The sequence below is a fragment of the Sporothrix brasiliensis genome, assembly GCF_000820605.1.
Source record: "Sporothrix brasiliensis 5110 chromosome Unknown Cont22, whole genome shotgun sequence".
Lineage (NCBI taxonomy): Eukaryota > Fungi > Ascomycota > Sordariomycetes > Ophiostomatales > Ophiostomataceae > Sporothrix > Sporothrix brasiliensis.
In genome coordinates this window covers 1506685-1534007 of record NW_024467141.1, presented here as the reverse complement: position 1 = coordinate 1534007, position 27323 = coordinate 1506685, and the positions used below count along the sequence as shown (strand labels likewise).

Sequence of the window (27323 nt, the reverse complement as noted above, 5' to 3'; positions counted from 1 at the left end):
TCAGCGGCCAGCAGATATCATATATACTTACATTGTCGTACGCAGGGCCAGGAAGCAGACAGTACCGCTTGCGCAGATCGGATGGCCATGCTCGAGCGTCCTGTGTGTGTAGTGAGAGCCAACGACAGGTAGGCTGAAGAGGCTGCTTGCGCACGGCTGGCGTCGGGCCAATTGCCGTGACGATGATGGCAGCCCTTTGACTCTCAAAGGGCCGCCGGCGCAGGGGAGTCGGAAGCGAAAAGATGGACTCGAGAAGCGTGTCGGCCGTGTTGCTCGCTGGCCAGGACGCGCTTTGAATGGCACTAGGTACGCTGGCGTGGGTGGGATGCGACACAGGGCCCTTGCAAATCGTTGTCGTGAGCTGTTGCGCGGCACGAAAGCAACGCGGCAGATTGCAGCAAAAAAAAAACTTGGCGATACTATTTTGCAGTGTCGTTCCTGGCTCGCTGCTCGCTACCAGATTAGAGCGGCCGACGCTATGTCATTAGACCGACGCTTGCAGCTACCCACAAGATTTCGATGCTACGGAGTACATTTCTGTCTGTGTACTATGGGTGCAAATGTATGTACCCTGCTAGCGTCTTTATCGGTACCTTTGCGCACAAGAAATCACCGCAGTAGCACAGGTACACAGTCAGAATTCCCCCTCGCACCTTCTCCACACAGTAAGCATGTGCCTTGTTCCTTTCACCCTCATCCTCCCCCGAACTCCCCACGGCTCCTGCCCACGGCTCGCCTCTACGGCTAGCACGTGAAGACCAATGTCTCCTGCCCAGTCAGCATGCCTCCGAATCGTCCCTTGGGGTAACGGGTTGACAATATGACTGCTCTCATTGGCCACAGCGCCTATTTACAGCACCACCACAGTGCGCTGGCTTCACTAGCCGAGGTGTCCCGAATTTCCATCGTCATGAACGGGGGGGACGAGGGACACTGCAGGCAAAAAACCCGGACACACACAAACCTCCAGTGAACTGCTTCCACCACCACCACACACTACTGCAACTCTCACTGCTTTTCTTTCTGGTGTTCCGATCTTGATCTCAGCATCGTCAGACAACGCATTGTCTATCACGCACCCTCGTGATCGCGCACTTGCATCCTCTCCGGCGACCTACGTCCGTCAATTGCTCTTTGTCTTTTTTGTTTTCTTGTTTTTCTTTCGATTGAGCAACTGGCTTTCATCCGGTCGACCTCCGGAAAGTACCAATCGTCGAGACTGTTGACGCAGCATTCTTTCTCTCTCTCCCATTCGTCTCCATCCGACCTCGCCTCATAACCGCCGCAATGGCCGCTCTCCGCTCCTCCACAATGCGCCTGCTGGCGTCGGCCTCATCGCGTCCGTCGATGGCCGCCCGGCCAATGGCTGCTGCCTTCGCCAAGTCGACTTCCGCTTCGCCCTCCTCTCCCTCACAATCTGTGCGCCGCTCCATGGCCACCACGTCGGACGCGCCCGCCGCGGCCGCACCACGGCTCAAGAGCTTCCAGATCTACCGTTGGAGCCCCGACACGCCGTCGGAGAAGCCGCGCATGGACACCTTCACGCTGGACCTGAACAAGACGGGCCCCATGATGCTGGACGCGCTGATCCGCATCAAGAACGAGCAGGACCCGACGCTCACCTTCCGTCGCTCGTGCCGTGAGGGCATTTGCGGCAGCTGCGCCATGAACATCAATGGCGTCAACACCCTGGCCTGTCTTTGTAAGTCGCCCTTCGCCCTGCAGGGCTCTTTCTTTTCGTCTTTTCCTGTTGACATGCTCCGTCTCGCTGACAATCCAGGCCGCATTCCCACCGATACGTCCGAAGCCAAGATTTACCCGCTGCCGCACACCTACGTCGTCAAGGACCTTGTTCCTGACCTGACTCTGTTGTACAAGCAGTACAAGTCGATCAAGCCGTATCTGCAGAGAGACACTCCCGCGCCTGATGTGAGTTTGAAAAGAGTTGGAACGAGGGCGAGATGGTGCTGGGAAACCCAAGACTAACCCCGTTTTTCGTAGGGCCGCGAATACCGCCAGAGCAAGGAGGACCGCAAGAAGCTCGACGGCCTCTACGAGTGCATTCTGTGCTTCTGCTGCTCTACGTCCTGCCCGTCTTACTGGTGGAACTCGGAGGAGTACCTCGGCCCCGCTGTCCTGCTGCAGTCCTACCGCTGGCTGGCCGACTCCCGTGACGAGAAGAAGGCCGAACGCAAGCAGGCTTTTGAGAACTCCATGAGCCTGTACCGTTGCCACACCATCCTCAACTGCACGCGGACATGCCCCAAGGGCCTGAACCCTGGCCGTGCCATTGCCGAGATCAAGAAGGAGATGTCGTTCTAAGGCCGCTGTGTCTTGGATTCCGCATTTTTTCTTTTTTGGCACCTCTCGTCTTGCATACTGCATGGTGCATAGTTGCCATGTCGGTTTTATTCTTGTTCCTTTCATCTATATTGTATCGGAATTTGGTATCTTAGTTCAAATTTCCTCTTTCGTCTATTTCATGATTGGAGAGTGCGTTTTGGAGGAAAGACGCAGTGGGTGAGAGAGACTTGGTGTTTTACCCGATCTTCGGAAGCTGAAATAGGAAAAAGAAAAAGACAGATGGCCGGTCGTCGAAGGAATACGGTCATAGAAAGAGGGGGATAACGAGCATATACATATGCTCGTCTATTTAACGAAAAACCAAAAAACACCCTGACAAGAGACAGATACAAAAAAAGTATAAAAAACAGCTTTCACATTATATCGCTTCCCAGCCTCCCGACCTGTGTGTGATAGCAGGATGCCAAGATGTACTAAAGGGGGCAATTGCTTTATGTTCATGCAAAGCTAGTGCGCAGTATGGGCGTGAAAAAGATAAGGAATTGAATGGAGCATCAAAACGTCACGAATAAGATTGTCCTTTCATCACAGCACATCACGGACTAAAACCTAGGCAGCTCGAACATGGGGACATGACAGCCTGCCACGTCTCGTAATTTGCGTCGTCTCCTTTTCAACTCCCTCACCCATCTACCGTCGTAACGTCCTTCTGAACTGGCCGTTCGCCAAGGTTTTACGCTGTGGTCGGCTCGTAGATGATATCAACAGAACGGTAGTTTTGAGTAATGATCGATGTGCCTGGGGAAGTTGTTAGGTCACGCTATCAAACAAAAGCAAAAACGGAAGAGAACAAAGAGGGATTAAAAAAAAACTTACCATCATACCACGCCACGACAAAGGTATTGCTGCCTCGCGGGAACACCAACCACTTTCCGTGGCCGGAGCCGCCGTACGAGAAACCGTTGAGTGGCAGAGGCGGTGGGATCCGCTTGGCGATGTCAATCTCAGCACGGCCTTCGGCACCGTTGCCGTCGCCGTTGTCATCGCCGCCCGCGAGAGTATCAAAGTTGTCCAGCGTAAACGACCTCCAGTCGGGCGCATTGTCCCCACCAGTGCCGGCACCGGCCGCCCCAGGGTTGACCACGTCGACGAGGTGACGGAGACCGGCAGTCGCGGAGCCGTTAAGGCCCAGCGCATGGTCGACGATGCCAATGGGGTAGGTGTGCAGCTCGTAGTAGCTGGCCGCCGGGGACCCCGTGGGGCCGGACTGGGTGACGTAGAACTTGGCCGCCGGCGGTGGCTGGACTTGGCCGCTCGCAGGGGAAGACGATGCCGACGGCGGCACAGGCGCGCTCGGCGGGACCCCGCCCAAGTCGACAGGGTGGTTAGAGTATATGCCCACGCTGCCGTCAGGGTTGATAGACAGGTAGCGGCCGTTGAGGTTGGATGCGAGGGGCCTGTGTTGTTAGCGACTTGGAGCTATGGAACAGACGCACATCGAAGCGGGCGGAGACGATGAGAAAACGTACGCGACAATCTTGAGGTTGTAGAGCTTCAATTCACGAGAAGCAACAGGGCTTGCCGAGACAAAAGTGGCCGTGCTGGCCAGAAGGGCCGACAGTGAGCTGGACCACTTCATGCTTTCCGATTGCGATGGCTCTTAGGAAACGGGTGGGTGTAGGCGATGAGATGGTGATACTTTGCGAAACGGCGATTTGCAACTCTTAACTGTCTCCTCAAAGAGGGCTGTGGCGTTACTAAGCAAGTTTGCTCGTGTATGGGAGTCGCCACGGAAAACATCAATGTCAAGTGAAAGGGAAGGTGAGACACAGTTATAGAAACGCAGTCGCGATATCTACTTTCATCGGTCGCTCTTTCCTCGGCGTGTCTCTTATGTGCTTGCCTCTTTTGCCTTCTTTTGTACTTTCTTTTTAAATTAACTCACCAGATGTCGTATTCGTCGCAAAGAACAAAAAAAGAAAACACGAATTTGAACTCGGGACAACTGGAATGCTGGTGATGCTATGTCGAGCTGCCGTCGCTTAGTATGAGATGTGATCGTCGTTTTGTCGACGATCGCAGGCAAGTTGTACATACAACGGCACTAATTTTATGCTTTTTGCGGCAGGTTGCTTACTTTCTCCTCTTCTTTATCTTTGGTGATTTCGTTTTCTTCTCTTTTGTTTCCCTTTCAACTTCAATTAATCGCGGCCGTTTCAATGGGGTTCTCAATGAGGAAGGTGACGGACTTCGGTTGATTCTGCCCTGACTCCCCTGCTAAGACTCCATGTTTCCGTCCCGAAATAGGGTTATAGATGTCGTGCGTTACCTTTCTTCGGCGTTTTGCTGTTTAACCTGGCTCTGTTATTTCATGCAGGCCTGCGGCACTGGGGTACAGTCGCCTGGCCGGGCATTTAAACCGTTAGCTGCTATGGTGTTGTGATGCTTGGAAACTATCAGGTCTGAGAGCAGAAGAAACGTGGTCGACTATGTCAAGAATATCACGTCAGTGAGTGTAAAAATTAGGAAAATAGAAACAAACACAAGTCAGAGTGGAGAGGGGGGCGATAGGAGAGGGATTCACGGCAAAATCGACATCCTCCTGATATTAATTCCCATCTCATGCTTGGCGCTCGATGGCAGCGAAAATAAAAGCAAAAATAGACACAACTCAAGGCGCGCCTATCATGTCTACATATTAAGTCGTCAAATTGGCCTATAAGAGGCATAGTATGCCAACAGACTTCATTAATGAGATAGATGGAAGATCAAAATACCAGGAATTGGAGAACCGTCAATAACCGTCCTCGATTCAAACAAACGTGTACCGTGTACATCAGTTCGACTCACAATGGTTCCGATTCCATGTCATCTTCGTTTTGTCTCTCTACCCTCTTTCTTTTTTATTTTCCACCTAATACGTGTGTGCACCTGACAGGATGGCATTACCAGTATCCGCTGGCGCATCCGGCCGGCTCATTTCAACGGCTCAATACGATCTCCGCCTCATGTGCAAACAACCCTGTATGTGAGCGCATCTCTTTCATCGTCGCCGTTTCCACTTCTTCCACCTCATCACGTAGCATCAGGAAACATACACGGTGCCAAATATAGCATCACTTGAAGAGCATATGGCGAGTAAATCGATACCGAACCCGCAATCCGGGATACATAAAAATCCAGCTTCCTTGTTGAGCAGCGGCCCGGCGTCTTCCATAGATTCCCCTTCCGTTCCGCGATGGCTTTCTTCCCTGGCTTTCGCTTCACTGCCCGTCTGTACCAGGACATTTCCCGTGTTGTCTGGCTGGCGGCAACGAATCTGTTCTTAGCCACGTCGTGGGCTCATATAGAGTCTGCCAAGCAGGTAATGGTCGTTGGAAAACCTGCTGTACGTGCCCCTTTTTGTCTCAAAAGTATGTACTAGCAGATTTTGATCGGATCGATGGCCTATAACCCGAATCTACCATCCTCGTAGTTTCAATGTGACTGTAGTTTTTGCCAAGGTTGTATACCGGACCGGGGAAGCGTCTTGATGTTATTGGGGCCTTTTTTTTCTTTTTAGGGGGGTTAGTTTTCCCTGTCGGGTTATTTAACGCGTGGCGCAGTCCCAAAAAGCAATATAAATCTCAATTTGTACCTCATCCGTTTCGATTCGTGGCTTTTTTCGTTCTTCCGCCGTTGTGTGTAGCCATGTGCTCTGGAGGAGGCACAGCCGGGTGAAGGAGGCACAAGAAAAGCGTATCCGTGGGAAATGGTGAATACAAATAAAACAAAAATAATTTTAATGCCAAATAATAAAATTTCTAAAGACCTCTCCAAATGCTTGTGTCGTATCAAAAATTACCCTACATGTCGCTTCTCTTCTATTATGCACCTCAAACAATAGACTATAAAAATCAAAGCCTTTCAAGCAGACACGCCCAAAATAAACGCTCTATAGCCGCTGGCGGCCACGTGTCTCGATGGGTATCATAATCATACCGAAAAACGCTGACAAAATGAGCACGGCCGACAGGTAGATGGGCCCCGTCGCGCCATCGCCCGGCAACGTCGCTGCGATCACGGGAGCGATTAGGCCCGTAATACGGTTGAGGAAAGAGGCCACGCCCGTGCCGGCACCACGGACGGGGGCCGGGAAGATCTCGGGTGTGAAGGCGTAGAGGACGCCGTACATAATGTTCTGAGAGAACGCCCCAACGCTCGAGAAGAACAGCTGCGAGCCGGGCGAATGGCCGAATGTGACAAAGAAGAACAAGAAAATGGCCGACATCAACGTCGATCCAGCCAGCGTACCACGGCGGCCGAGGAACGGCGAAGGATTGTCGACCGTGTAGGCAGCAAGAAGGCTGCCAGGAACACCGACGATGCTAGTGATGGCATAGTTGCGGTAGGTCACGCTTATGGGCGTGTCGGCAATTGCACCAGCACCTTCGTCTCTTAACGCCAATAGCGCAGGCGCAGAGGGCGATGCGGCCCCGCCATGGGAGAGATACTGCGGCAGAAAAGCGTTGAACAGCGGATAGCCCATGCCGATCGTAGCCCACACGAACCAGATAATCGCCGTGGCCATGCCAAGCTGGCGCGTGTGGAAGAGAGGCCGCAACCGGTCGCCTGAGAAGGCTTTCAGGCGGTCACGGATAACGGAGCCCGTCTGAGGCTTGCGGCCGTGCGGCGCAGCAGTCGCGCTGCTCTGACGACCATGGTCGAAAAGACCCGCCTCATCGTCGTCGTCATCGTTGTTGGTAGTATCGTAGCCAACAAAGCTGTTTCTCTCATTCACAGCTGCGGTAAAAGGGCCGCCCTCGCTGTCCTCGGCCACAGATTCCAAGATTTCCTCCGTGAGCCACGTCTTGGTGCCGTTTCGGTGCGCTAGGCCATGGATCACGGCGATTGCTTCGCTCTGACGGCCCCGTGAAAGTAGATACTTTGGGGACTCGAATAGGCGGAAGACGAAAAAGCGGACGACAAACATAATGAACGTTATGACGCCAATTGCCTTAATAAAACCCCGCCACCTTGTGACGTCGGGAGAGCCTTCTGCATTGCTGTCTGCAATCAGCATCCACGCCAGGAGCGAGGAGCACAGCTGGCCCACGGGCCACCAAACAGAGAGAAGCGTAAGAAGTGAGCTGGAAGCGTCTGGCAGGAACTCAAGAAAGAGAGCACCATCAACGGGCAAGTTACCGCCGACGCCGAAACCAAGGGCAGCAGCGAGGAAGCACACCATGCCCCATGAAGAGGCATAGCCGGCTAGCGTGCCAAAGATGCTGGTAATCAGAAGGGTGCAGTTGAAAGCGAGCCGGCGACCCATTACGTCGGAGCCGATGCCCCAGAAAAAGCTACCGAAGCAAAGTCCCAGGAAAAGCGCGCTCGTAGTGTAACGAACGGTCTTCTCTGAGATACCAAACTCGGCTGATAATGACGGGAGAATTAAGGAGACACCCTAGGGTTTGATTAGAAAACAACCATACCAGACGTAAATTATCGGGATACAGTATACTTACTTGCATCCATAAGCTGCAATGAAGAGTAAACCCAGCATGTCAGTAGGCGCACATTTCAGAATCGAAAGAACATGGCTGGGGCTTACTTGTCTGCGAACCAGCCGAATCCACACAAGAAGAAGAGCTGCCAGTTGTATCGGCCCATGCCGATGTCTTGGATCGCTTTATTGATGAGCTTCGATTTTACTGCATATTTGTCAGCAGACGGGGGCAGGAGATGAAGCATCGTGGGCATTCCCACGAAAGTGTAGGAGGGAACGCACATTCATAGTCTGTCCATCGCTGTCGCCCCTCTTTGCTGCCGTCAGGGCTTTTCCGTACCTCCCGCCGCAGGCCTTCAATGCTGTATTCGCAGGCCCGCATCGGCAGCATACCAGATGCCGCGGATGCTTCATTGTCGTCCTCATCTTCATCGTCGTCGGCCGGGCCAACACGCCGAGACTTGCCTGTGTGCTTTCGCCGCTCGCCGTTGTCAAGGTCGGTTCGGCTGCCGCTCTCGACGTCGTCGTCGTCGTCATCAACGCCATGGCTATCGTCCTCGCCTGGTGGCGCTTCGTACTCGGACCGGCGCCCCGTGCGGGCGGCATGGCTATAGTCGTGGGCTTCTTCCAGGGGCACGAGGACGTTTGCATAGTCGTGTACGGAGACCGTACGGTAGGATCCAAACTCGAACAGCCGGCCAGCCATCGCCGACCAGCGCGAGCGGAGCGCCATTGTGCGGTGCCGATGTGCAATACTCAAAATAGCTCCTGATTGACCCCGTGCTTCCTAGACGATGCAAACCTGGCTTCTTTTGTTGTTTTTCAGTCCCCTGGGCTCGAATATACCGTAGGCGCGTGTTCCGCCGTGTCTGCTGTCGTATGCCGAGCGATAAGGAGGGAAAGGGACGGGTTCACGAGGTTGGCCGAACAGGCACGACAAAAGCTGGTAAAGATCGAAATTCGGAACCTCGAAATGTAACGAGCGTGCCAAGGGCGCAATAAAAGGAGATGTCCGGCGAAATCTTGGCGCAAGCCGACAGATAACGAACGGATTGCTTCCGAACTGGAAGAGAGGGCGTGAAGTGAGCTTAGAGAACAGATCAAACGAAGTTGGATGTTTTGTGGGGAAAGGAACTTTAGGTAAATGCCCTGTAATTACGAGAGTATGTTGTACTCCGTAATTCGTACGACGTGCAGAGATACAAAGCTCGGTTTTCTGGGGCGCATTAATAACACGGGGAAGGTGCGAACACGACGGAATGTGTCAAAAAGTGGGGATTTAATGCAACTTCCTTGCCAGGAACGCAAAGCTCTTGCCCCACGCGCAGTGCTGACCCAAGCACGGGGGCATCGCGACTGCCCTCATGACTGTCTATGGTTTCGGAGCAGTTGATTGAACGGCATTGGATATACGGCGAAGAGCTGTCAATTATATTGACAGCATCTCAAAAAAGTGAGCCACGAGGCCCAGATTTTTGCAGTGGGAAGTGACAGAGCCCTCTTTAAATAAATAAAAATGATAGACATTTTTTGTACAAAAAATATCGAACCAACGAAATAAAATTCAAATGTGTGACGGAACTCAAAAATCGAACGGAAACGCCTTTCCCAATATAATAGAATAAAATAAAGACGCGCCCATATCATTACAGAAAACGCCGCATCCGACAACAGACGTAGGCCAAGGCCTTGGAAACATTCACAGCATAACAGCCTCTCCATCGTCTTCCTCCAAATCATCATCGCTCAGGTCGAGTGCCTCGGCCATAGCCTCAGCCTGGCGCTGGATCTCGGCCAGGCCCGACAGTTCCGTCACATATTCACGGTCGCCGAGCGCCTTCTTGACAAAGTCCCAGCCCTCCTTGCGGTAGGCATCGAGGATCGGCCGGCTGCAGGCACTGCACTGCGCATACGACTTGCCGTGGATGAGCACATTCTGGAAGTTGGCAAGGAAGCCGCGGATCTGGTGAGGAACGATGCCGAGCGGGTGGTCTTCGGGGTCGCGCTCGTAGCTTGGCGCCTCGCTGGAGCGCTTCGAGGTCTTCGGCGCGGCAGCGTGGTGTCGTGACGGATGCTGCATGATGCTTGCAAATAGCTCGACGAGCAGCGCCGAAGCAATGGCTGCCACACCTGGCCGTGTCACGGTGCACTGCTGATCCAGCGTCTGATCTTTGACGGACTGAGAAGAAGGGTGTTAGTATTTGAGAAGAAGGTCGGGAGACAATGGTAAAACAAAATGGGCTTACATCGGCGGGGGCGACGACGTCGTTGCAGAAGTAGCAGCCCAGCGTATCCTCCGAGCCGTCGTGGGGTGTCGCGCCGTGGCGCATAACCACATATGTGTCGAAGCCGAGCGCCGCGTTCAGCACAATCTTGCCCTTGGCCTTGCCCATGATCGTGGGCAGCCACCGGGACTCGCGCGTGTCCATGAGAAGAAAGACGACATCATGGCTGTCAATGAGCGCCTCGAGTTTCTCATAATCGGCGCGTGTCTTTGCTTCGTCCACGACTGGGTGGCCGAGCATCGGGACCGAGAGAACATGGCCCTCGGCCTCGACACCGGGATAGATCGACTCGAGTGCAGCGGCCGCGCGTGTTGCTTTTGGTGCGCCACCCTGAAGACAGTCCTTGAATTCAAAGAGGGGCTGGCGCACGGGATTCGAAAACGAGACGGAGCCGTAGTCGACAAATGTGATGCGCCGCACGCCCCAGCCCATCAGGTTGCGCGACACATAGCTACCTAGGGTGCCTGCACCGAGAAGCAGGCACGACATATTCTTCATGCTGTCGAGGTCCAGATTGGGTGAGATGCGCCACTTCATCAGCTTGAGGTTCAGATCGACGGCCTGATCAGCGAGCCGCGCGGGATCCATGTAGTCGGCGAGGTTCGCCAAGCGGGCCTGCAGCTTGCCGTTCGCATTTCGCTCCCAGCCAGTCACCTTGGGCATCTCCGACGTCTGCATCTGCTCGATGTTGCCATCGAGCTCCACCGGCAGGACGATGCTGCGCGGTTCGTCGCGCCGTGCCTGTGTGTCGCGGTAGCAAAGGATCTGCGCCTTGCGCAGATGGTACCGCTGTCGAACCAGGACGAGCAGGTTGCGCAGCGGCCAAGACGGGTTTTCGGGGTACGTTGATGGGTCGACAAACGAGATGTACTGGTCGTTTTCAGGAACGTCGTTAAAGAAGCCCGTTTCACCGTCCCGCAGGGACCCAATCTCCCACCGAAACCCAAGCTCGATCTCGTCTGGGCCCAAGAATGTCGCAGAATCGCGCGAGCGGACGCTGCTACCGCCATCTTCGGCGTCTCCGCTCTCGCCTTTGTTCTCGCTCTCACGATCACCAACATCACCGCCACCGCTGCCGCTACCGCTACCGCTACCGGACTTGCCAATCGGCACCCGCTTGGCGAGGAAGAAACCGTGCTGCCGACCGTCCGTCGCATAGCGCCATGTGCCGACCTTGTCCACGAGCTGGAGTGTCTCCTTCTTCCCGAGCTGACTGACCGCGCCGGTTCGCTTCCACTGCGGGTCGGAGTGGAGGGCTGGGAATGCGAACCAGTAGGTAAAGCGGTACTTTTTGAGATCGGCAAACGAAATGATGTTGAAGGAGGAGAGAAGGGAGGGAACTTCGTAGATGCTTCCGTCTTTGATCGCATCCCAGATCTGTACAACACGCGGTTAGTCTTTGTGGTGCCTGTGGCCTTGGAGGAGTCGGGCTCAGCCTACCTGGCGGGCCGCTGTATGCATCATAGCAGCCTTGTCTGCCTGCTTGAAGTCCTCTATCGTGTTAAAGTTCTTGATAATGCCCTCTGCGCGGATCATGCCCGATGGTGCTCTACGTCCTGGTTAGCAGCTTGCCTTCAAACACGCAGCGCTGTATTATGACGACTTGTCGACCGTGGCCACGCGGCCGTACGTACTGGTTATTTGTCAAGGCCCCGCCTTGAATCTGCATCTGAGAGCTGATGCTCGGGTCTTTCTCGCCGCGCGGCTCGTACAGGCCCAAAACGGCGCGCGCAGAGTCGTCAAGCTTGTCATGGTCGAGCTTGGACGCAAATAGGGCCGAGTAGAACGGCATCTCGACGAGCGAGTTGAACGTCGCAAACTGGAGACCGGCCATGGTTGCGGTTGCAGGCGTGCCCGTCTCCCTCTCCTTGTCTATGTGCGTGTGCGTGTTGTATCTCCTCCTCCCCTTTATGGGCTTGTTCTATATGTCGCGCTTCGCAACGAGTTGCGTGATGCCAGCTGTTCTTGGCTACGATGCGGATGTATCGCTGGCGGTCGACAGCCGTTGGGTGATAGCTCTGCTCGCGGAGGAATAAAGGGTCGCAAGTGCTATCTATGGTAGGGTAGCTCGTCGTTCGTGTATAGCAATATGCGTCGTTTGTGCCCACGATGGAACGTTGTTGTTTGTGGAATGATTGTAGGTGATGGAAATGATGTTTGAATTAATCACGAGAGGAAAGTAAAGGACAAGCTACGCGGCATAAAGGAAGACACGGCAGGAGGCAAAACGACAGTCGTTGGTATTAAGGAAGGCGCATATCAGAGCAATGCAGAAGCCGCCTAGAACTACGGAACTAGGCCTGCAAACCGTCAGTTTGGTGTGAGTCTTGGCCGGATGACATACGACGTAATTGCGACGTACAAAAAGCCATAGTGAAATGGTGGATGGCGCGGGCTCGAGGCGGGGTAATAATTACGGCACAGCTCGCCCTACAGAAGAAGCCGCCTAGACCTGTCTGAGACAGCTAGTTGCATAGGCATTCTTGCATGCCTGGTTGCTCGCTAATCAGCTAGCATTGCGTCACGCGGCAAGAGCTTGGGAACTGGCCAGGCCTCACATAGGCCTGCTGACCCGTGAGCGAAGGCAGAAGTCAGGCAACAACAGCGCAAGAAACGTACAGGGCATGGTTGTAGGTGGAGGCAGGTGCGTTCTGGCGGACGGAATCATAGAGTAAGTCACCTGGCCAAGACGGAGTGTCAGTCCCGTGAGGGCTGCTGTTTCCATTCTTTCATAGGAAGTCGACTGTCTTAGTCATGTTCTCTCTAAACAGGACGAGGAAGAGGACCCGTCTCTGCTTGTGTGCAACTTAATGTGAGCTTTGCCTGACGCAAAGCAAGGCTTTCACACATTTTCAGTCTGTTTTTACAATTTGTAACATTCTGCTCAGTCTTCCACGGCCATTGCAGCCAGGGACAGACCGCAGGTTGACGTACGAGCTGGGCGCTACTGGAGCCAAACCCCGTCGCGTCTTTTGGGCAAACGCGTGGAGAGCCGTAATTTAGAAGGGACACCCACCGCGTTCGCGTTTTTCGTTTTTGATTGTCAAGGGGGCATGTTGTCTGGTGGAGCAATTGAACACGGGGGGTCTTCTGCTCGATATCTGCATGCATTTGTGTTTCACAGCTGTTATATTGCAATCTGGTTAGACGGGAACGAGACGCTCTGCAGCTATTCAACAGACACATTCAGGACTGGTTGCTAACCATCATACGACAATGTTGATTGGAATCTGTGGAAGTATGCATGGCGACTCTGCTCTGTGGGCTGCGTATGTGTTTTACTGTCGATTTCTAGGCTGACCGTACGGTACCACCGCTTAGGCATCTGCGCGGGCAAGTCGACGGTTGCACAGTACCTGGTTGAGCGCCATGGCTTTACACGGCTGAGCATCCGGGCGAATGCTGGCGGTGACACGGGCCCTGACGTGGCATCGTCTTCGTCACCTGGCTCGCAGACCACCTTTGCCACGGCCGAGGAGCTGCTCGACTTTGTCACGCTGCGCTGGCGGGGGCGCTGGGTGACCACCGACGTTGCGAGCGAGCCCGTCCTGGACATCTTTGGTCGGCGCCCCTTCTTCCTGCTCATCAGCGTGGACGCCCCTGTTGCGGTGCGTTGGCGGCGGGCCCAGCGGCGCACAAAGAGCCAGGAGCCGATGGACCTCGAAACGTTTGTCACCGAGTCCGACTTCCAGCTGTACGGCGGCGGGCCCAAGGCATACGCGCCCCTGCTGCCCATCATGGCCCGGGCGGCCATGCGCTTTGCCAACGGTGGGCTCGAGGAGAAGACGCTGTCGACGGAGCCGCTGTTTGCGGCCCTCGACAAGGCCGGGCTGGACGTGGAAGGCGTCGAGCAGCTGCTGCGGCCGTCGTGGGACCGCTACTTTATGTCGCTGGCCTCGCTCGCCGCGCAGCGGAGCAACTGCATGAAGCGGCGCGTGGGTTGTGTGCTGGTGCGCGAGAAGCGCGTCGTGAGCACCGGCTACAACGGCACGCCGCGCGGCTTGCGCAACTGCGGCGAGGGCGGTTGCGGGCGGTGCAACGGCGGCTTGGGAGCGGGTGTCGCGCTGGCGACGTGTCTGTGCCTGCACGCCGAGGAGAATGCGCTGCTGGAGGCCGGGCGCGAGCGCATCCCGACGGCGTCGCTTGCCAACACGATCCTGTACTGCGATACCTGCCCGTGTCTGACTTGTAGCATCAAGATCGTGCAGGTCGGCATCGGCGAGGTGGTTTACAGCCAGGGCTATAGCATGGATGCTGAGACGGCCGCCGTCTTCGAAGAGGCCGGTGTGCGCCTGCGGCAGTATATTCCGGTGCGTTTTTGCGTTTTTGCGTTTTTACGATTTTTCTCGATTTCCTTTCACATTCACTCTGAAGATCTTGACTGACCGACTGACGACTCTCAAAAGCCCAAGCAAGGCCTCATCCACCTCGATAGAATGACCGTTTCATGAGATTGTCTCTGGTGATTTGTTGATCTCGAAAGTGGAGGGGTTGGCCGGTGACGCAGCAGCGGTTGATGAGTTGATGCGATATGTTCTGCGAATTGAAAACCATGTTGCGCACATATGAAGTCACGAATATTCATGCGGAAAGAAGCGAAACAGTAGTCAAAAAATGTCAAATGCGTTCTACAGTGATATCAGCAGAAACAAAAAAAAAAAGGAATACACAAATATGACAAGGTATACATCAAAAATAACCAGCTGTCTTTATCCGACTCTATCCAACAAGCGGCGGTCCTTGCCCGTTATCGTCGTGTGTTGTATAGCGAAAAAAAAGAGCCGAAGCCAACGTGCTTAAAGTAGAGGTATTTTTGTTGACACGCCCCTGTGCAATGCAGTTGAGAAACGTGGAATTGCGCAGAGGTGCGCATAGAAAGACGACGGCCTGGTATTCCTTTTGTCATCTCCTTTCTGCGATTTCGAGTGATTCGTTCCCTTGCTAAGCATGGCCGCAGCAGTGCAAGACGGGTTTGCTTTGCCGGATGATCGCCGACACGGGCCAATGCCGAGCGTGTTGCTGTACATCGCGACAACCCAGCGCATATTCCGACGACCGGGATTGAACGTTGACTGATTTTGCGGCACGAGTCGTTAGTTTTTTTTTTTTTTTTTTTTTTTCTTTTTGGTTCGTTTTGTTGATTGGTTCTCGAGATTGTCGCAACATGTCCGAATGAAAGGCGTGATGATGAATAAAAGAAAAGAAAGCGCGTCGTTTTGTGGCCGGAAGCTCCCTTGTAAACAAACAGAGCGTAGAGAGAGCGCACGGCTTTCTGTGATCGAAAACGAGGCACAGACAGCTGTTCAACGCCTCATCCAATATTAGGAGGCCACGCAACACACATCCGTTTCACCCTCGTCCTCAAGTGACGACACCCTCCCCTCCTGTAGCCTGCCGCCGGGACAACGACAGACTGCTCATTAGTCTCTCCCGCATTCGCTCCTCCAATCGGTTGTCCTCCGTCTCCTTCCCCGTCTCGCCGCCCTCGCGGGACAGCTTACTTCTGGGAAGCTCTGGCGGCCTTGCGGGCGGCCAGCAGCTTGTGGATCCACAGACCGATCAGACCGACACCGACGACGAAGACGATGGCGAACACAACAATGACACCAGCCTCGCGGCCGGCCCAGTTGGAACGCTTGGCAATGTGGGCGACAGCCTCCTCGCGCGCAGCGAGTGTGATGGAACGGATGGCGGCCATTGCGACTGTGTTGTGTGGTGACAAAAAGTCTGGAGAAGAAAGGGGGGGGGAGGCGGAGAGTTAGTGGTGGGCGGAAGAGAAGATGAAAGGATGAGAAAGAGAATAAAAAGAAGCAAAAGAAGGAAAGAAATGAGAAGGGAAGAAAAGAAGGAGGAAGTTCGACGGCGCGACTGGGGAGGAAAAAGCGGCCAGTAGGGTGGTTTTGGGGTGGTTTGGGGGTAGCGTGACGTTATTTTGATGCGCCTTTTTTCAGCCCAGGGTAGGCCGGCAGGTAAGCGAAAAAAATCGTAGCGAGTCTTTTTTCTTTGTTTTTGGGTGGGTGCTTTGTTATTTTAATTTATTTTCGCAATTTTTCTTGTTATCGCCGCGAGTTCCGGAGGCGGCGAAAAGCTTAGCTTTAGCTTCTGGCGACCCGGTTTATTTGTGTAGTGGCCTGCTTTTCCCTCTTGCTTGACGTCGCTTGACAGCAAAATACAAGGACGATAAAAGCGCGAGAATGAAGAATGGGGAAGACGGTGCGATGGAGGAAGCAATTGAGCCTCGAATTGATTATTCGATTCGACGCAGCAGATGAATTGATGGTTTCTTTCGTACCTTAACTTTTATTGTGAGGAAAACAGCCAGAGCGGTTCCGGCGCGGGAAGCAGAGGAGACTGGCGAGCGACGATTGTTTATGTCGACACGAGAACAACAGAGGACAGCGAGAAGCCGGAAGAAGTGGAGATGGGGACGGGGGAAGAGAAAAGAGGTATTTCGCAGATGTCGTGGACAAAGCAAAGAAGGCAAGTAATGACAAACAGACTCCGTACGGAGTAGGAAGGCTGGAAAGAAAAGGAAACAGAAAAAACACAAGAGGCACCGACGAACGAACGACAGCACGGGCCCCTGGAACCAAGAAAACAACAGGCGAAAGCGCGCGAGCCACAGCGAGCGCACTTGTCATAGGTATGTCTGGAGAGGAGGGTGGCTCTTAGTGTATCGTACAAAAGCGGTCGCGGTGGTGTGTGTGCGTGGAATTAGTGCTTTCTGGTTCGGGTTGTTTGGATGTCGCTCAGCAGCTCACTGGCCGCTTCTGCGATACCATCGAAACGGGTTTCTTGTTTTCGTGTGCTATTCTAGCGAGGGGGCATTGGTGGCAGGATGTGTCCGCTCGTGCCGTCCTCTGTTGTTTCATTTCGTGCTCCCTGATCTCTGTGAGTCTCGACAGAGCCGGCAGCAGGGGCCAAGGTTGGCAGCTCTCGATGACAGTCTGCTTTTTGTCCGTGTGTGTCGATCATGGTGCGGCGCGTGGTTGGCGGTCGCACCTCTGACTTGCCTGTGCGCTCTCATCAAAATAGGACAGCACAACAGCACAACAGCAAACCCAGAACGCGGCACGGACGCGGCATTTCGTTTCGCGGTGGACACAGTGCCAGCCACCAAGGGCTCACAATGGCACCAGGCCAGGCCAGGACAAGAAGCTGTTTGCTATCAAGGCCCTGTCACGGTAACAGTCGCGGACGGAAGACGGCAGGGCTAAGGAAGCTGGGCAGGCCGGCTGCGCGAATTTCTCTCGCCATGGCTCGCCTATCCCAGCCCCTGCTCCATTGGCTGGCCTGCCCTGGCTAGGATCCTCTTTCCCATACTCTCGTACTCAGTGCGCTACTGTGTATGGAGCTGGCGCAAGTCTCTGTCTCTGTGCCATTCTGGAAATTAAGCAAGATGCCTCCATACCCGGGACAGCGCTGCGGCGTCGTAACAAATCGAGAGATTCGCCTGTCCCGCAGTAATACGGAGCACATTGCTACTCCGTGCGGCATCCTCATCTACGAATACGTAAGGCGATGGGGTACATTCGTATTTTATCTTATGTCGGTCGTGTCCTCGAAACGTCTCGCAGCGCTGATTAAGTTGTCCCGCAGTGGATATACCGCGGACGGAGGAGCATGCCCATGGATCAAAAGCTTGATTACGCTCGTCGGCCAGCAGACACCAGCTTCGAACTGCGGCGCGGTACAACGCAGCTGGGACGCTGTAGAACAGAGCACAGAGATGGACAATGATGAGATTGGCTCAATGACAGCATTCGGCCACACCTGCGAAACGATGTATTGTGCGGCGCTTTTCCTCACTGGCGACGGTGACACTGCCCGTTGAAAGTACGAGGAGGCTCATGGTCTATCAATTGGTACGAGAAGACAGGCGACGGAAAGGAAGGAATTGAAGAATCTCTACGAAACACCAGAGAGAGCATCTGCGATGTCGATGAACGACCACTGCGGTCTGGTGATCTAGTGTGCGATACTTTGCAAACGGGAGCTTCTTGGCTGGCGTCATGCGGTGTGGGTTGAAATGCCGCTTGTACCTTACTCAGTGTGCAGCAATGGTGAACGGACTGAGCGAGCCGCAGCGTCGTGCGCTAGCTACTGGGACAGAGGTATCAGAAATACGACGTACCTCACCGTATGATTGGTGCTGCAAAGATACATTGTGATCGTACAGCAGTTTTCCTGGGGCTCCTGGCGGGCTTTTGCTGCAGAGATTTACGGGGCGCCGAGCTCCACCCACAAGACTGATCAGTCTTGCATTGTAGGTGGCACCCGAACCCCGAGCTTTCCCGGAGGAACAGGAGCCAGCTGTAAGTGGCAAGGCTAGCAGAAAACGGAAAACCGAAACGGGTGAACACCAGAAGAATGGCAGACAGGGATTGAGGAAGCACAGCGCACATAGGCCAATAGCGTGGAATAAACTGCAAGCGCCGCAATGTGGAACCGCACCTACCCAGTCCGGCAGCCAGCCAATCGATCGTCGCCGTTTCTGAGAAAGAACAGCACACTAAAAGAATGAACTGGGCCGAGAACACACCACGCTTTTGCCTAGCAGCTTCGCTCGTATCAACCGGGCCGTTCTCAATCTCGACGGCGACCACCAACGCTCAGGTACGCTTGTCTCACCGCATTGATGCTGCACAGAGTAATATGGCATCGCAGTTCCTGTTGTTTGCCCCAAGCGAGCCGATGAGTGCCGATGCCGGCTTGGCCTGGCACCGACTTGGCCCTGGCCTTTTAAGACATGGTGCGGCTTTTAGATGTGCATGGCATTTGCATTTGCGTGCGTATTGTAGACTGGAACTAGCCTATCCTGGCCTTCTGGCCAGCCTTCTCTACCTGCTCACCGTCCAAAAGCAATGCTTCGTACACGCATTCTGGACTTACTGGGCGTACTCTTGACTCTGCACCATTGCACCTGCCATTTCTTTCGCCGTCTCGTCGACCGTTGCTTGCCGTATGGCCCTTCCCTTTTTGTCAACAGTGTGAGTTGCCATTGCCGACTCCTCCGATCGCTCTCCACTTTTTATGAAGTTGCCATCAGGCTGAGGAAACAGATTCTACCCAGAACAAGCAGTACGAGACGAAAAGCGCCGCCATACGAAGCGCCGGCATGTCGTACTTACGAATCGTTTTCATCTGTAGCCCAGAGACGATCTAAGAGCCATGACCTATTCTCCATCCGGCGAGCACCACCGAGGCAAGGAAAAAAAAATTGGTCCTAGTAAAGAAAGACAAAATGAGAACGGGACTAACAAGGAAAGCACGAACCGGAGCACCAGTTAAAAAAAGAAAAGAAAAAGAAAAAGAAAAAAGGAAAAAAGGAAACAAGAAGGAACAATTTTGGTGGTCTCCGTATTTCCTCGGGGCGGAAAAGGTCCCACTACGTCCAAACGCGACAGCGAGAAGGCGCGAGGCGCGAGTCCAGGCCAGGCCAAGCAAGCCCCAAGACCTGACAGGCCTCTTGGGCAAAAACACACGAGCCACTCCGACACACAAAGTACAGAATACCACAACCATCTACCTGATTGACCCATCACACCACGGCCACGGACGGTCCGCTGCGAGAACCGGCCAAACCCGACAAGGGATCAGGTCCATTGTGCACAGTATGGAGCTGCGGAGCCTACACTTCTTTTCTCTGCTAGACAGCCGTGGAGAGGCCCGGGGCGGGCAAAGTTGGTACAGTATGAATGGGGTTTAGCACAGAGACAGTCCAGATGACCTGGAAGGCAAATGAGATGGCGGTAAAGAGAGGACAGGCAAGTTTCGGGAGAAGCATGAGGAAGAACATGCGCAGAACGCGGTAGAAGGAAGCTCGGGGATGCTAAAACATGCTTGGCAAAATGCTAACAAAAACAGGATGGGCCCGGCCCCATGTACCATGTACTCCGGCAAGGCTCTCGCTCGGTTTGCGTTCTGCCAAGCGTCATGTGTCCACACATTATCGACTCGACCTCGATATCCAGTCCAGTTTCGGTTTCGTACACATACGCAACCGCCCCTCTAGCACTTGATGACCTTCGGCCCCGGTGCCGTGTATGGCTTTCCGCCCATGTCCGGCTGGCCCATCGGCCCATAGATGTTGATGTGGATGCCCGGGTCCTCCGCCTTGTACGCGCCGGGGAACGACACCAGGTCGGAGGCCGCCGGCGTAAACGTGCCCGAACCGGACACGCGAATCTGCGCACACGACTGGTAGAACTGCGCGGCCCCTGTCGTCTTTGCCGAGTGCAGCGCCAGAATCTCCACGCGCAGCAGGTACTCGCCCGGGGCGATGCACGACGGCATCGCAAAGTACGACCAGCCGTTGTTGGACACCATGTGGTCGACGCCCCACTGCTTGCTGCTGGTGTCGAAGCTGTCTTCGGCGATCTTGAACCACTTGAGGCCGGACTGCGAGGCTGACGCCGCGCTGTCGACCTTGGCCAGGTAGGCCATGATGGGTCCCTTGTGCGAGTGCGCAATCGGGTTGTCCTTGTCGTTGGGAGACTGTGCGCCGCCAATGACGTGCTGCCAATACGCACCGACCTTGTCACCGGGCGCAACGTCCACGACCGTCTGCGAGGTCGACCCGGGCTGGCCGCAGATCATGCTGTTGCTGTTGACATCCTGCACGGGATTGTTGTTGTTGGGTGCGCGCAGCGCCACGAGCTGGCCGGACGACTTGCTGTTGACCGACACTTGCTATACGTGAGAGCTGTTAGCAAGGAGCACCTATGGCGCTTGAGGTGACGGTATGTTTTTACCTGGAAGATGCAGTGCGCTTGGACACCGACGCCAAACGCAAGGTTCGTGATTGTCGAGAACTTCATGATGAAGTATGCCCACGACAAGAACGGACAGCCCAAAAAAAAAAAGGATAAATAAATAAAATAAATCGGAAAAACGATTGTGCAGAGTCTTGTGATGCTGTGCTTGGTCGCAAACTAGGTTGTGTCCCACACAGTGTACTTACATCTTGCACTCTGCAATGAGGCAGGCGAGACAACTGTCTTTATATATATCACCGGCCGGCAAGCGCCCGCCCTCCCATCTCGACACCCCTCCACGCATAGCTCAAACCAGGCTTTTTTTCCAAGACGGGCGTGCATGAGATAGAGAGCAATATCTTGGACACTGGTCCATCCTCGTCGGCAACAGGCCCGACACTGGAACCGAACGGTCCGTCTATCGCCGTCATGGTGGGCTCCCCCACATTCGCAGATTGACCTGGGGAGGAAGGACAAGAAGACCTTTGCGCGGCGGTGGCCAGCAGCAATCTATCACTGGAAAGGGCTGATAGTGCCCAGACCCCGGCAGAGACCACAGCAAAGACGTGCCAAGCGAGGGCTGCTTATTTGCGATGTTGGCTGCAAATCCTCGGCAGACTTGTTCGAGATCTACCTGCGATCTTATGACATGGAAGGCACAGGATGAACTCGGCAGATCTGTTGTATTTTGATTTCTTTGGGGCACGGGAGCGACGCGGATACACATTGTCCAAGTCTTCATATTCATTAAGACTTGCAATCTACAATCTCGGCATAGATTGGGAGAGACAGGATTATGCTTAGAAGCGCCGAAAATTCGGCAGAGAAGCAAGCACGGTGGTAATATCGAAGCCGTAATATAGCCAGAGCCAGCGTGGCGGCATTCAATGCCGCCATTTCTGTTTAGAGTCTGGGGAAGAGCACCTTTTCATTTACGCTGCATTATTTGGGCTCATTGCAGCGAACCAGCCGTGCTATTGATAAAAAAAAAGCCCAAGAGAGTCTTATTGCAAGAACAATCGAAGCAAGCCTCTTTTTTTTCTTTTTTTTCTCGAAAGAACATGTAGAAAGCTTCTATTTGAAGAATGCGGGTGAGGTTTCTTGATACTATGTCGTATGTCATTCGGACCCTTGCCTCCGCTTTCAAATGCTTGAATCTGTTGAATATCCATTCAAATGCTCCCTCGTCCCAATCTATCCCTCCCCCTTTCCTAGTAATCATTAACTCGTACCGTAAATGAATGGAGATGGTCAATTCTGGGGCCTAGGTCAGTGGCATGGCGCACAGGCCTGGGCAGAGACCTAGAACACAAGGCTCCGGTGTTGGCCCACCGGCTGTCCTACACTGATAAGCTGTGGCTGTTGCCGACACCGTTGTTGTTGACGACTACAGAGGCCGAGGTTGAGGCCAATGCGGTGCTGTTGTCCGACCCAAAATCTTGCGTGAAAATGCGCTGCCACACGTCGAACCACTTTTGGTGTTGCGCCGTCGGTTGCTTGCCCGGCGCCTTAAACGACCGCGACAGCATATCGCGCAGGCGCGACCGCAGCACTTTGATCACCAGCAGTGTCTTCCAATCTGGGACTGCAAAGCGTGCTCGGTTGCCATCGAGAATGAGCACACCGGAGAACATCTATTCTATTAGCAATGCTGATGTAAAAAGCATAATCGAAAAAGTGGGGTAGGCCGACTCACATCACATCGCATATCTCCGCAGAGCAGCGCGATCGGGAACGCCTCGACGGCCGTCGTCTCGTGAGCATTGTACAGAGACTTGCTTTGCATAATATTGTAGTACGACAACCACCGCAGCTCATTGTGGCCCCGATTGACGCTCGAAGGGTGTAGCCGGATTGCCTGGTTGTTGCCAATGTTGCGCAGTCCGTTGCCGCCGCCCGGCGCATCACGCACCAGTAGACGCGGATAGAAGCTCCATGAAATCACAGACTGCGAGATAATGTCCACATCGCTGTTGGTATTGACGCGCTGCGGGAGCTCAAAGAAAGCTTGCTGTCGCCGCCGCCCGCCGCGTCCGCTCGATGAGTAACGAAGCTTGTTCAGGTTGCGCCGCTCTTCGTATGTGAGGGGCAAGAACCCGGAGTCGACAAGTGACACCAGGAGCTGGCCCTTGAGATCCTCGATATTCGTGAGCGTCTGGATACTGAGGAAGTTCTTCTTGCAGAACTGGAACTCGCCGCCGCCTGCAGCGCTGACGGCCGACTGACACACTCTCTTCCACGCCAAGTATGCATTGTAGACAGTCAGCAGATCCGAGTCGCCACGGCGGAAGCCCAGACGGACGGTATCGGCCTGTGCGCGCTGGCCAAACGGTGCCGTGAAGGGTGACTTGGACGACAGAATCGCTGCCACGGTAATTGCCATATCCAAGCACTTGAACACCGTGCCCATCAAGACCAGCTTGCCCAAGAACACATCGAGCGGAAGGCGAGCCAGCTGGACACCAAGCGGTGTGAGTTCCTCGGATGCCGTCAGGGCACGCACATCAACCAAGGCGTCGATGGCGCGGCGGATGTTCTTTTCTGAGGGCGGATCAAGTGCCTGCCCGAGAGTTTCCTGGATGGCACCGATCTTACACATCTTGACACGGATTGCAAGGTCCTGTAAGGAAAGGCGCAGCATCTCAGGTGTCTGTTGTTCGCTGAGAATCTGGTCATGTCGATACTTGGTGAAGAGGTGGAAGCAAAGACCTTCTTGCACACGACCGGCTCGACCACGACGCTGTTTTGCGTTGGCTCGCGAGATGAAGGTGTCGATTAGCCGCGACAGCTGCCGCCGTTCGTCAAAACGCATCTCGCGGTGCTTTCCTGTATCGATCACGCAAGTCACATCAGGAATTGTGATGCCTGTCTCGGCAATGTTAGTAGCCAGGACAATCTTCCGGTACCCAGGAGGGGGCACCAGGAATGCAGCTTCTTGCTCTTCGGTTGCAATTGTCGAGTGGAGCGGGTAGATGAGCCAGTTTTCCGCAAATGCCTTGTCACCCAGAAGCAGGTCATTGAGTGTTCTAATTTCAGCTATACCGGGTAAGAAGACAAGAATCGCTTGGCTATATTTGATGTATTGCTGACTGGTTGCGATTTGGGAAATGAGCTGTACGATGAGATCGAATTGAATCTGGTACTCGTCCATCTGAGCAAGCGTGTTGCGAGTGCGGTTCGAGTAATCCTTGAGCGACTTGAGAAGATCTGGCTTGGAGGACGTCTCGACGATTTCGTCGACGAGATCGTCATCGAGATCAATGTTTTTCTCCTGTACGCGTTGGTCATGCGAGTACCCAGTGGCTTCGACGGCGTCTTCCAGGTATTGGACCTGTACAGGGAACGTGCGTCCGGGGACGTTCAGGACCGGCGCTCCGCCGAGGTATTTGGAGAAGCGCTCAGCATCCACAGTGGCCGACATGAGTACCACCTTGAGATCTTTCCGCCGCGTCAGGAGCTTCTTCAGCACAATCAGCAGGAAGTCGCTGTCAATGGACCGCTCGTGTACCTCATCCAGGACCAGATGAGTGATCTCGCGCAGGTCGTTCGAGCCCTCCAGCATTCGCATGACAATACCAGTCGTGGCAAAGACTAGTCGCGTCTCTTTCGACGTGTTTGCCTCAAGTCGGATTGAGAAGCCAACAAGAGACCGTGGTGTGCCCAAGTCGTTTCGACCTTCGCCCAGTTCCTCACTCACACGCCGTGCTAATGAGATGGCAGATATGCGACGAGGCTCGGTGCAGTAGATTTTGCATTGCTTCCCCTGCGCCAGCTGGTGCTCAAGGAGAAACGACGGGACCTGTGTACTTTTGCCACAACCCGTTTCACCGCACACAATCACCACCTGCTCCCTTTCAACAGCCTCGAGCACACGATCGCGGAACGCCCACATGGGTAACTGCATCCGAGACTGTAGCATGGCCTGGTACTTTGGTGTGCTGGATTTCTCCTGCCAGATCCGCTGATAATACTCTGGGCCATATACAGTCTGGCCGCCCCGTTCAATGCCTGAGTCCTCTCCAGAATCTGCCGCACTTCGACCTGCAGCACGACCACGGAAGGCACCTTGCAGGACAACTCCGTCCTCTAGTTCCTGGTCTCGCCTCAGACTTACTAGGTCACGGAGCTTCTTTATGGCTTCGCGGTCAAGTGAGTCAGCCTGGCTTTTCTTGACCTTAGCGAACTCGGACCAAAGATCTCGCCATGCAGGAGGCAGTCGCATAGCCACCTTTTCCTCCTTCGCCGACGCTCCGAAAACGAAGAACAAGGCTGCAGTCGCAATGAAAGCTTCGGACTGCTTGGCGTCAGGAGTGGCCACCTTGACCATTTTGAATACGAATCGTGTATTCACCATGCCGACTTCGAGGTCTGACAAAGGAGCAAGCTGTGGAATTTCTTGCGGCTTCGTCCAGGCGATCGACACCATGTGCCGGTTGGCAAATGAAATATCAGAAACAAGTTGATAAGAAATACGAACGGACGAGTCTCTCGCACGGCAGGCCTCTTCTAAGACACGCACCGGGCTCACGCCCGTCCATTTTCCGAAGTCGCGGATGATGACTTTTGAACCATCCGAACTGTTCACCACGGTGTTAGTCTTGCCCGTATTGGGGTCGACCTCGCTCACTGGCAAGCTCGCGAATAGATCTGCGATTGCATCGTCGTCGCTGTCGTCCTCTGCAAGAATCTCGGCTGCGACTCGCTTTGCCTCCTTGCTAACTTCGTCTTCAGATTCATCGTCAGATGAATCTGAGGTATCTGACGAATCGTCCGGAAGAGCCGCCGCCGCCTCCTCCTTAGCCTTGGCTTTGGCACGCTTCTCCTCCGCTGCCTTCTTTGTGGCTTCTGAAAACTCGCGTTCGAGAATAATCTTCTTGGACCGCCACTGCATTTCTGCGAGTTTCCTGTCAAAGAGAATGTCGTTCTCGATCCGTTCGAGCTTTCCGAGCAGCTTCGCAGTTTCCAGCTTGTCTGCTTCGGATAGAACCACTACGGGCGCCGGTTGGTTGTTGAGCCGGCCCTTTTGCGTGGTTACCTGCAATGGTCGTTGCAGGGTAAAGAGCCGTGCCTTGGTGTCGAGATACGCCGGACCAAGCTCTTCAGGTTCAATGTCGCCATCGAAGGTGATGACAGACTGTTTTGAAGAACTTCCTTTTGGCGACCGACTGGCAGAACTGGGTTTACCTTTCTTTTTTTGACCAATATCGGCTTCTAGAAGACTTGGCGTTGTTGCTCCTGAGGCAAGAGGGGTATCTGATGTATCTAAAAATCATCGTCAAAACATATGCTAAAAGGGAAGCAATACCTACCAAAAAAAAAAAAAAAAAAAAAAAAAAAAAAAAAAACTTAAACCTCCAGTTTGTCCCTTCTTGCCCAATGCTCCCTGCTTAGAATAGTCAGGAAGCTCGTCTGCAGAGCTTTCCCGGGCCAGCCACTCTAAGGCCTCTTCCAGACCCCAAATTGAATCTTTAGGGCCAGGCCCAACTTGTGTGGAGATGTCCAGGACATATTTGAGGACTGCCTGCACTTTGTCATCCGGAAAGCCAGCTAGCTCAAGGGCTTGTTCGAGCGTCCACAACTTGATCGTCAGATCCTCCTCAGAAAGCAGCTTTCCGCTCGGCAAGGCTTCTGAGCCGACATTCGAAGCCGCAAATCGACTTTCCGACTGAATCAAATCAAGAATTTGGTCCATCAGCTCCTGAGGAATCCATTTTTTGGAGTTGATAGATTCAGCCTGGCCTCGTAGTATTCGGCGGTCGGTTTCTAAACGTGCAAACTGGCGTGCAGCATCACGGCGAACCTTTTGCGCATGTTTGTCGACAAGGAGTTGGAGCTCCGACTCTTCTAACTGCTTCTCAAACTCCTCGGGGCTCAAAGTGTGTGCCGCCGTAGCCTTGCCGTGCCCAGATGATGCACTATCCGCAGTCGTCAATTTTGAGTTTTGGGACGTTGCGGGTGCCTGTGCGCCGTCTTTGCCTTTCGCAGCAGGTTGCGGAGTGGACGGAGCATCAGCGCCCTCGACCGGATCTGCTCTCGGTTTTGAGGCAATCGAAGTTGTAGCAAAGCCTCTAGCAGCGCTGGCCGCTGGCTTCTTTTTCTTTTTGTTGCCGGTCATTTTGTAGCTCTCGGCGAGCTCTCAAAATGGGACACGGCTGGAGAGGAGCGTGGAAAACGAGCGACGGTGGAAACAGTGACGGTACAGAAGTGTAATGGGATCGACCAGGGTCAGAAATCAAAGAAAGACGCAGTGGTGGTCTAAAACGACAACGACCACGAAGACTGAATGGGACCGAAAGGTCGAAACAAGATAAGAGAAAGTTCTAGTGCTGGATGAAAACGAGGCCAAACGTTGTGTTTGTTTAAAAGGCAAGTGCAAACGTCCCCAAAAAGAGAATTGGCAACTGCTACTGACATACGAATTATTGTTTGTTACCCACCATTTCTGGCCGAACACAACCTGCAATTGGCATCGCCCCGCGCTTGTTTGCGGTG

At 54.0% G+C, this 27323-nt stretch overlaps 8 protein-coding genes across 8 annotated transcripts; 3 read left to right on the top strand and 5 right to left on the bottom strand.

Moving 5' to 3' along the window:
* Positions 1-1287: 1287 nt before the first annotated feature.
* On the top strand, positions 1288-2322 carry SPBR_08571 (succinate dehydrogenase (ubiquinone) iron-sulfur subunit; the record flags this gene model as incomplete). The annotated part of the gene is made up of 3 exons (XM_040766809.1): positions 1288-1702; positions 1781-1929; positions 2002-2322. The coding sequence occupies 3 exons, from the start codon at positions 1288-1290 to the stop codon at positions 2320-2322; spliced, it is 885 nt and encodes a 294-aa protein (XP_040614710.1).
* Positions 2323-3037: 715 nt separating this feature from the next.
* SPBR_08613 (uncharacterized protein) lies at positions 3038-3943 on the bottom strand (the record flags this gene model as incomplete). The annotated part of the gene is made up of 3 exons (XM_040766851.1): positions 3038-3102; positions 3181-3761; positions 3834-3943. The coding sequence occupies 3 exons, from the start codon at positions 3941-3943 to the stop codon at positions 3038-3040; spliced, it is 756 nt and encodes a 251-aa protein (XP_040614709.1).
* A 2295-nt stretch (positions 3944-6238) lies between these two features.
* SPBR_08210 (uncharacterized protein) lies at positions 6239-8522 on the bottom strand (the record flags this gene model as incomplete). The annotated part of the gene is made up of 3 exons (XM_040766448.1): positions 6239-7716; positions 7809-7821; positions 8130-8522. 3 exons carry the CDS (start codon positions 8520-8522, stop codon positions 6239-6241), a joined length of 1884 nt encoding a protein of 627 aa, XP_040614708.1.
* Positions 8523-9488: 966 nt separating this feature from the next.
* On the bottom strand, positions 9489-11908 carry SPBR_08187 (uncharacterized protein; the record flags this gene model as incomplete). The annotated part of the gene is made up of 4 exons (XM_040766425.1): positions 9489-9968; positions 10036-11451; positions 11515-11623; positions 11709-11908. 4 exons carry the CDS (start codon positions 11906-11908, stop codon positions 9489-9491), a joined length of 2205 nt encoding a protein of 734 aa, XP_040614707.1.
* Positions 11909-13290: 1382 nt separating this feature from the next.
* Positions 13291-14525, top strand: SPBR_08505 (dCMP deaminase; the record flags this gene model as incomplete). Its single annotated transcript, XM_040766743.1, has 3 exons — positions 13291-13312; positions 13396-14384; positions 14481-14525. 3 exons carry the CDS (start codon positions 13291-13293, stop codon positions 14523-14525), a joined length of 1056 nt encoding a protein of 351 aa, XP_040614706.1.
* A 496-nt stretch (positions 14526-15021) lies between these two features.
* On the top strand, positions 15022-15793 carry SPBR_08659 (uncharacterized protein; the record flags this gene model as incomplete). Its single annotated transcript, XM_040766897.1, has 2 exons — positions 15022-15044; positions 15571-15793. The coding sequence occupies 2 exons, from the start codon at positions 15022-15024 to the stop codon at positions 15791-15793; spliced, it is 246 nt and encodes an 81-aa protein (XP_040614705.1).
* A 4292-nt stretch (positions 15794-20085) lies between these two features.
* On the bottom strand, positions 20086-20894 carry SPBR_08651 (endoglucanase II; the record flags this gene model as incomplete). The annotated part of the gene is made up of 2 exons (XM_040766889.1): positions 20086-20766; positions 20829-20894. The coding sequence occupies 2 exons, from the start codon at positions 20892-20894 to the stop codon at positions 20086-20088; spliced, it is 747 nt and encodes a 248-aa protein (XP_040614704.1).
* Positions 20895-22171: 1277 nt separating this feature from the next.
* Positions 22172-26946, bottom strand: SPBR_08071 (ATP dependent RNA helicase; the record flags this gene model as incomplete). The annotated part of the gene is made up of 3 exons (XM_040766309.1): positions 22172-22465; positions 22528-25996; positions 26267-26946. 3 exons carry the CDS (start codon positions 26944-26946, stop codon positions 22172-22174), a joined length of 4443 nt encoding a protein of 1480 aa, XP_040614703.1.
* Positions 26947-27323: the final 377 nt, after the last annotated feature.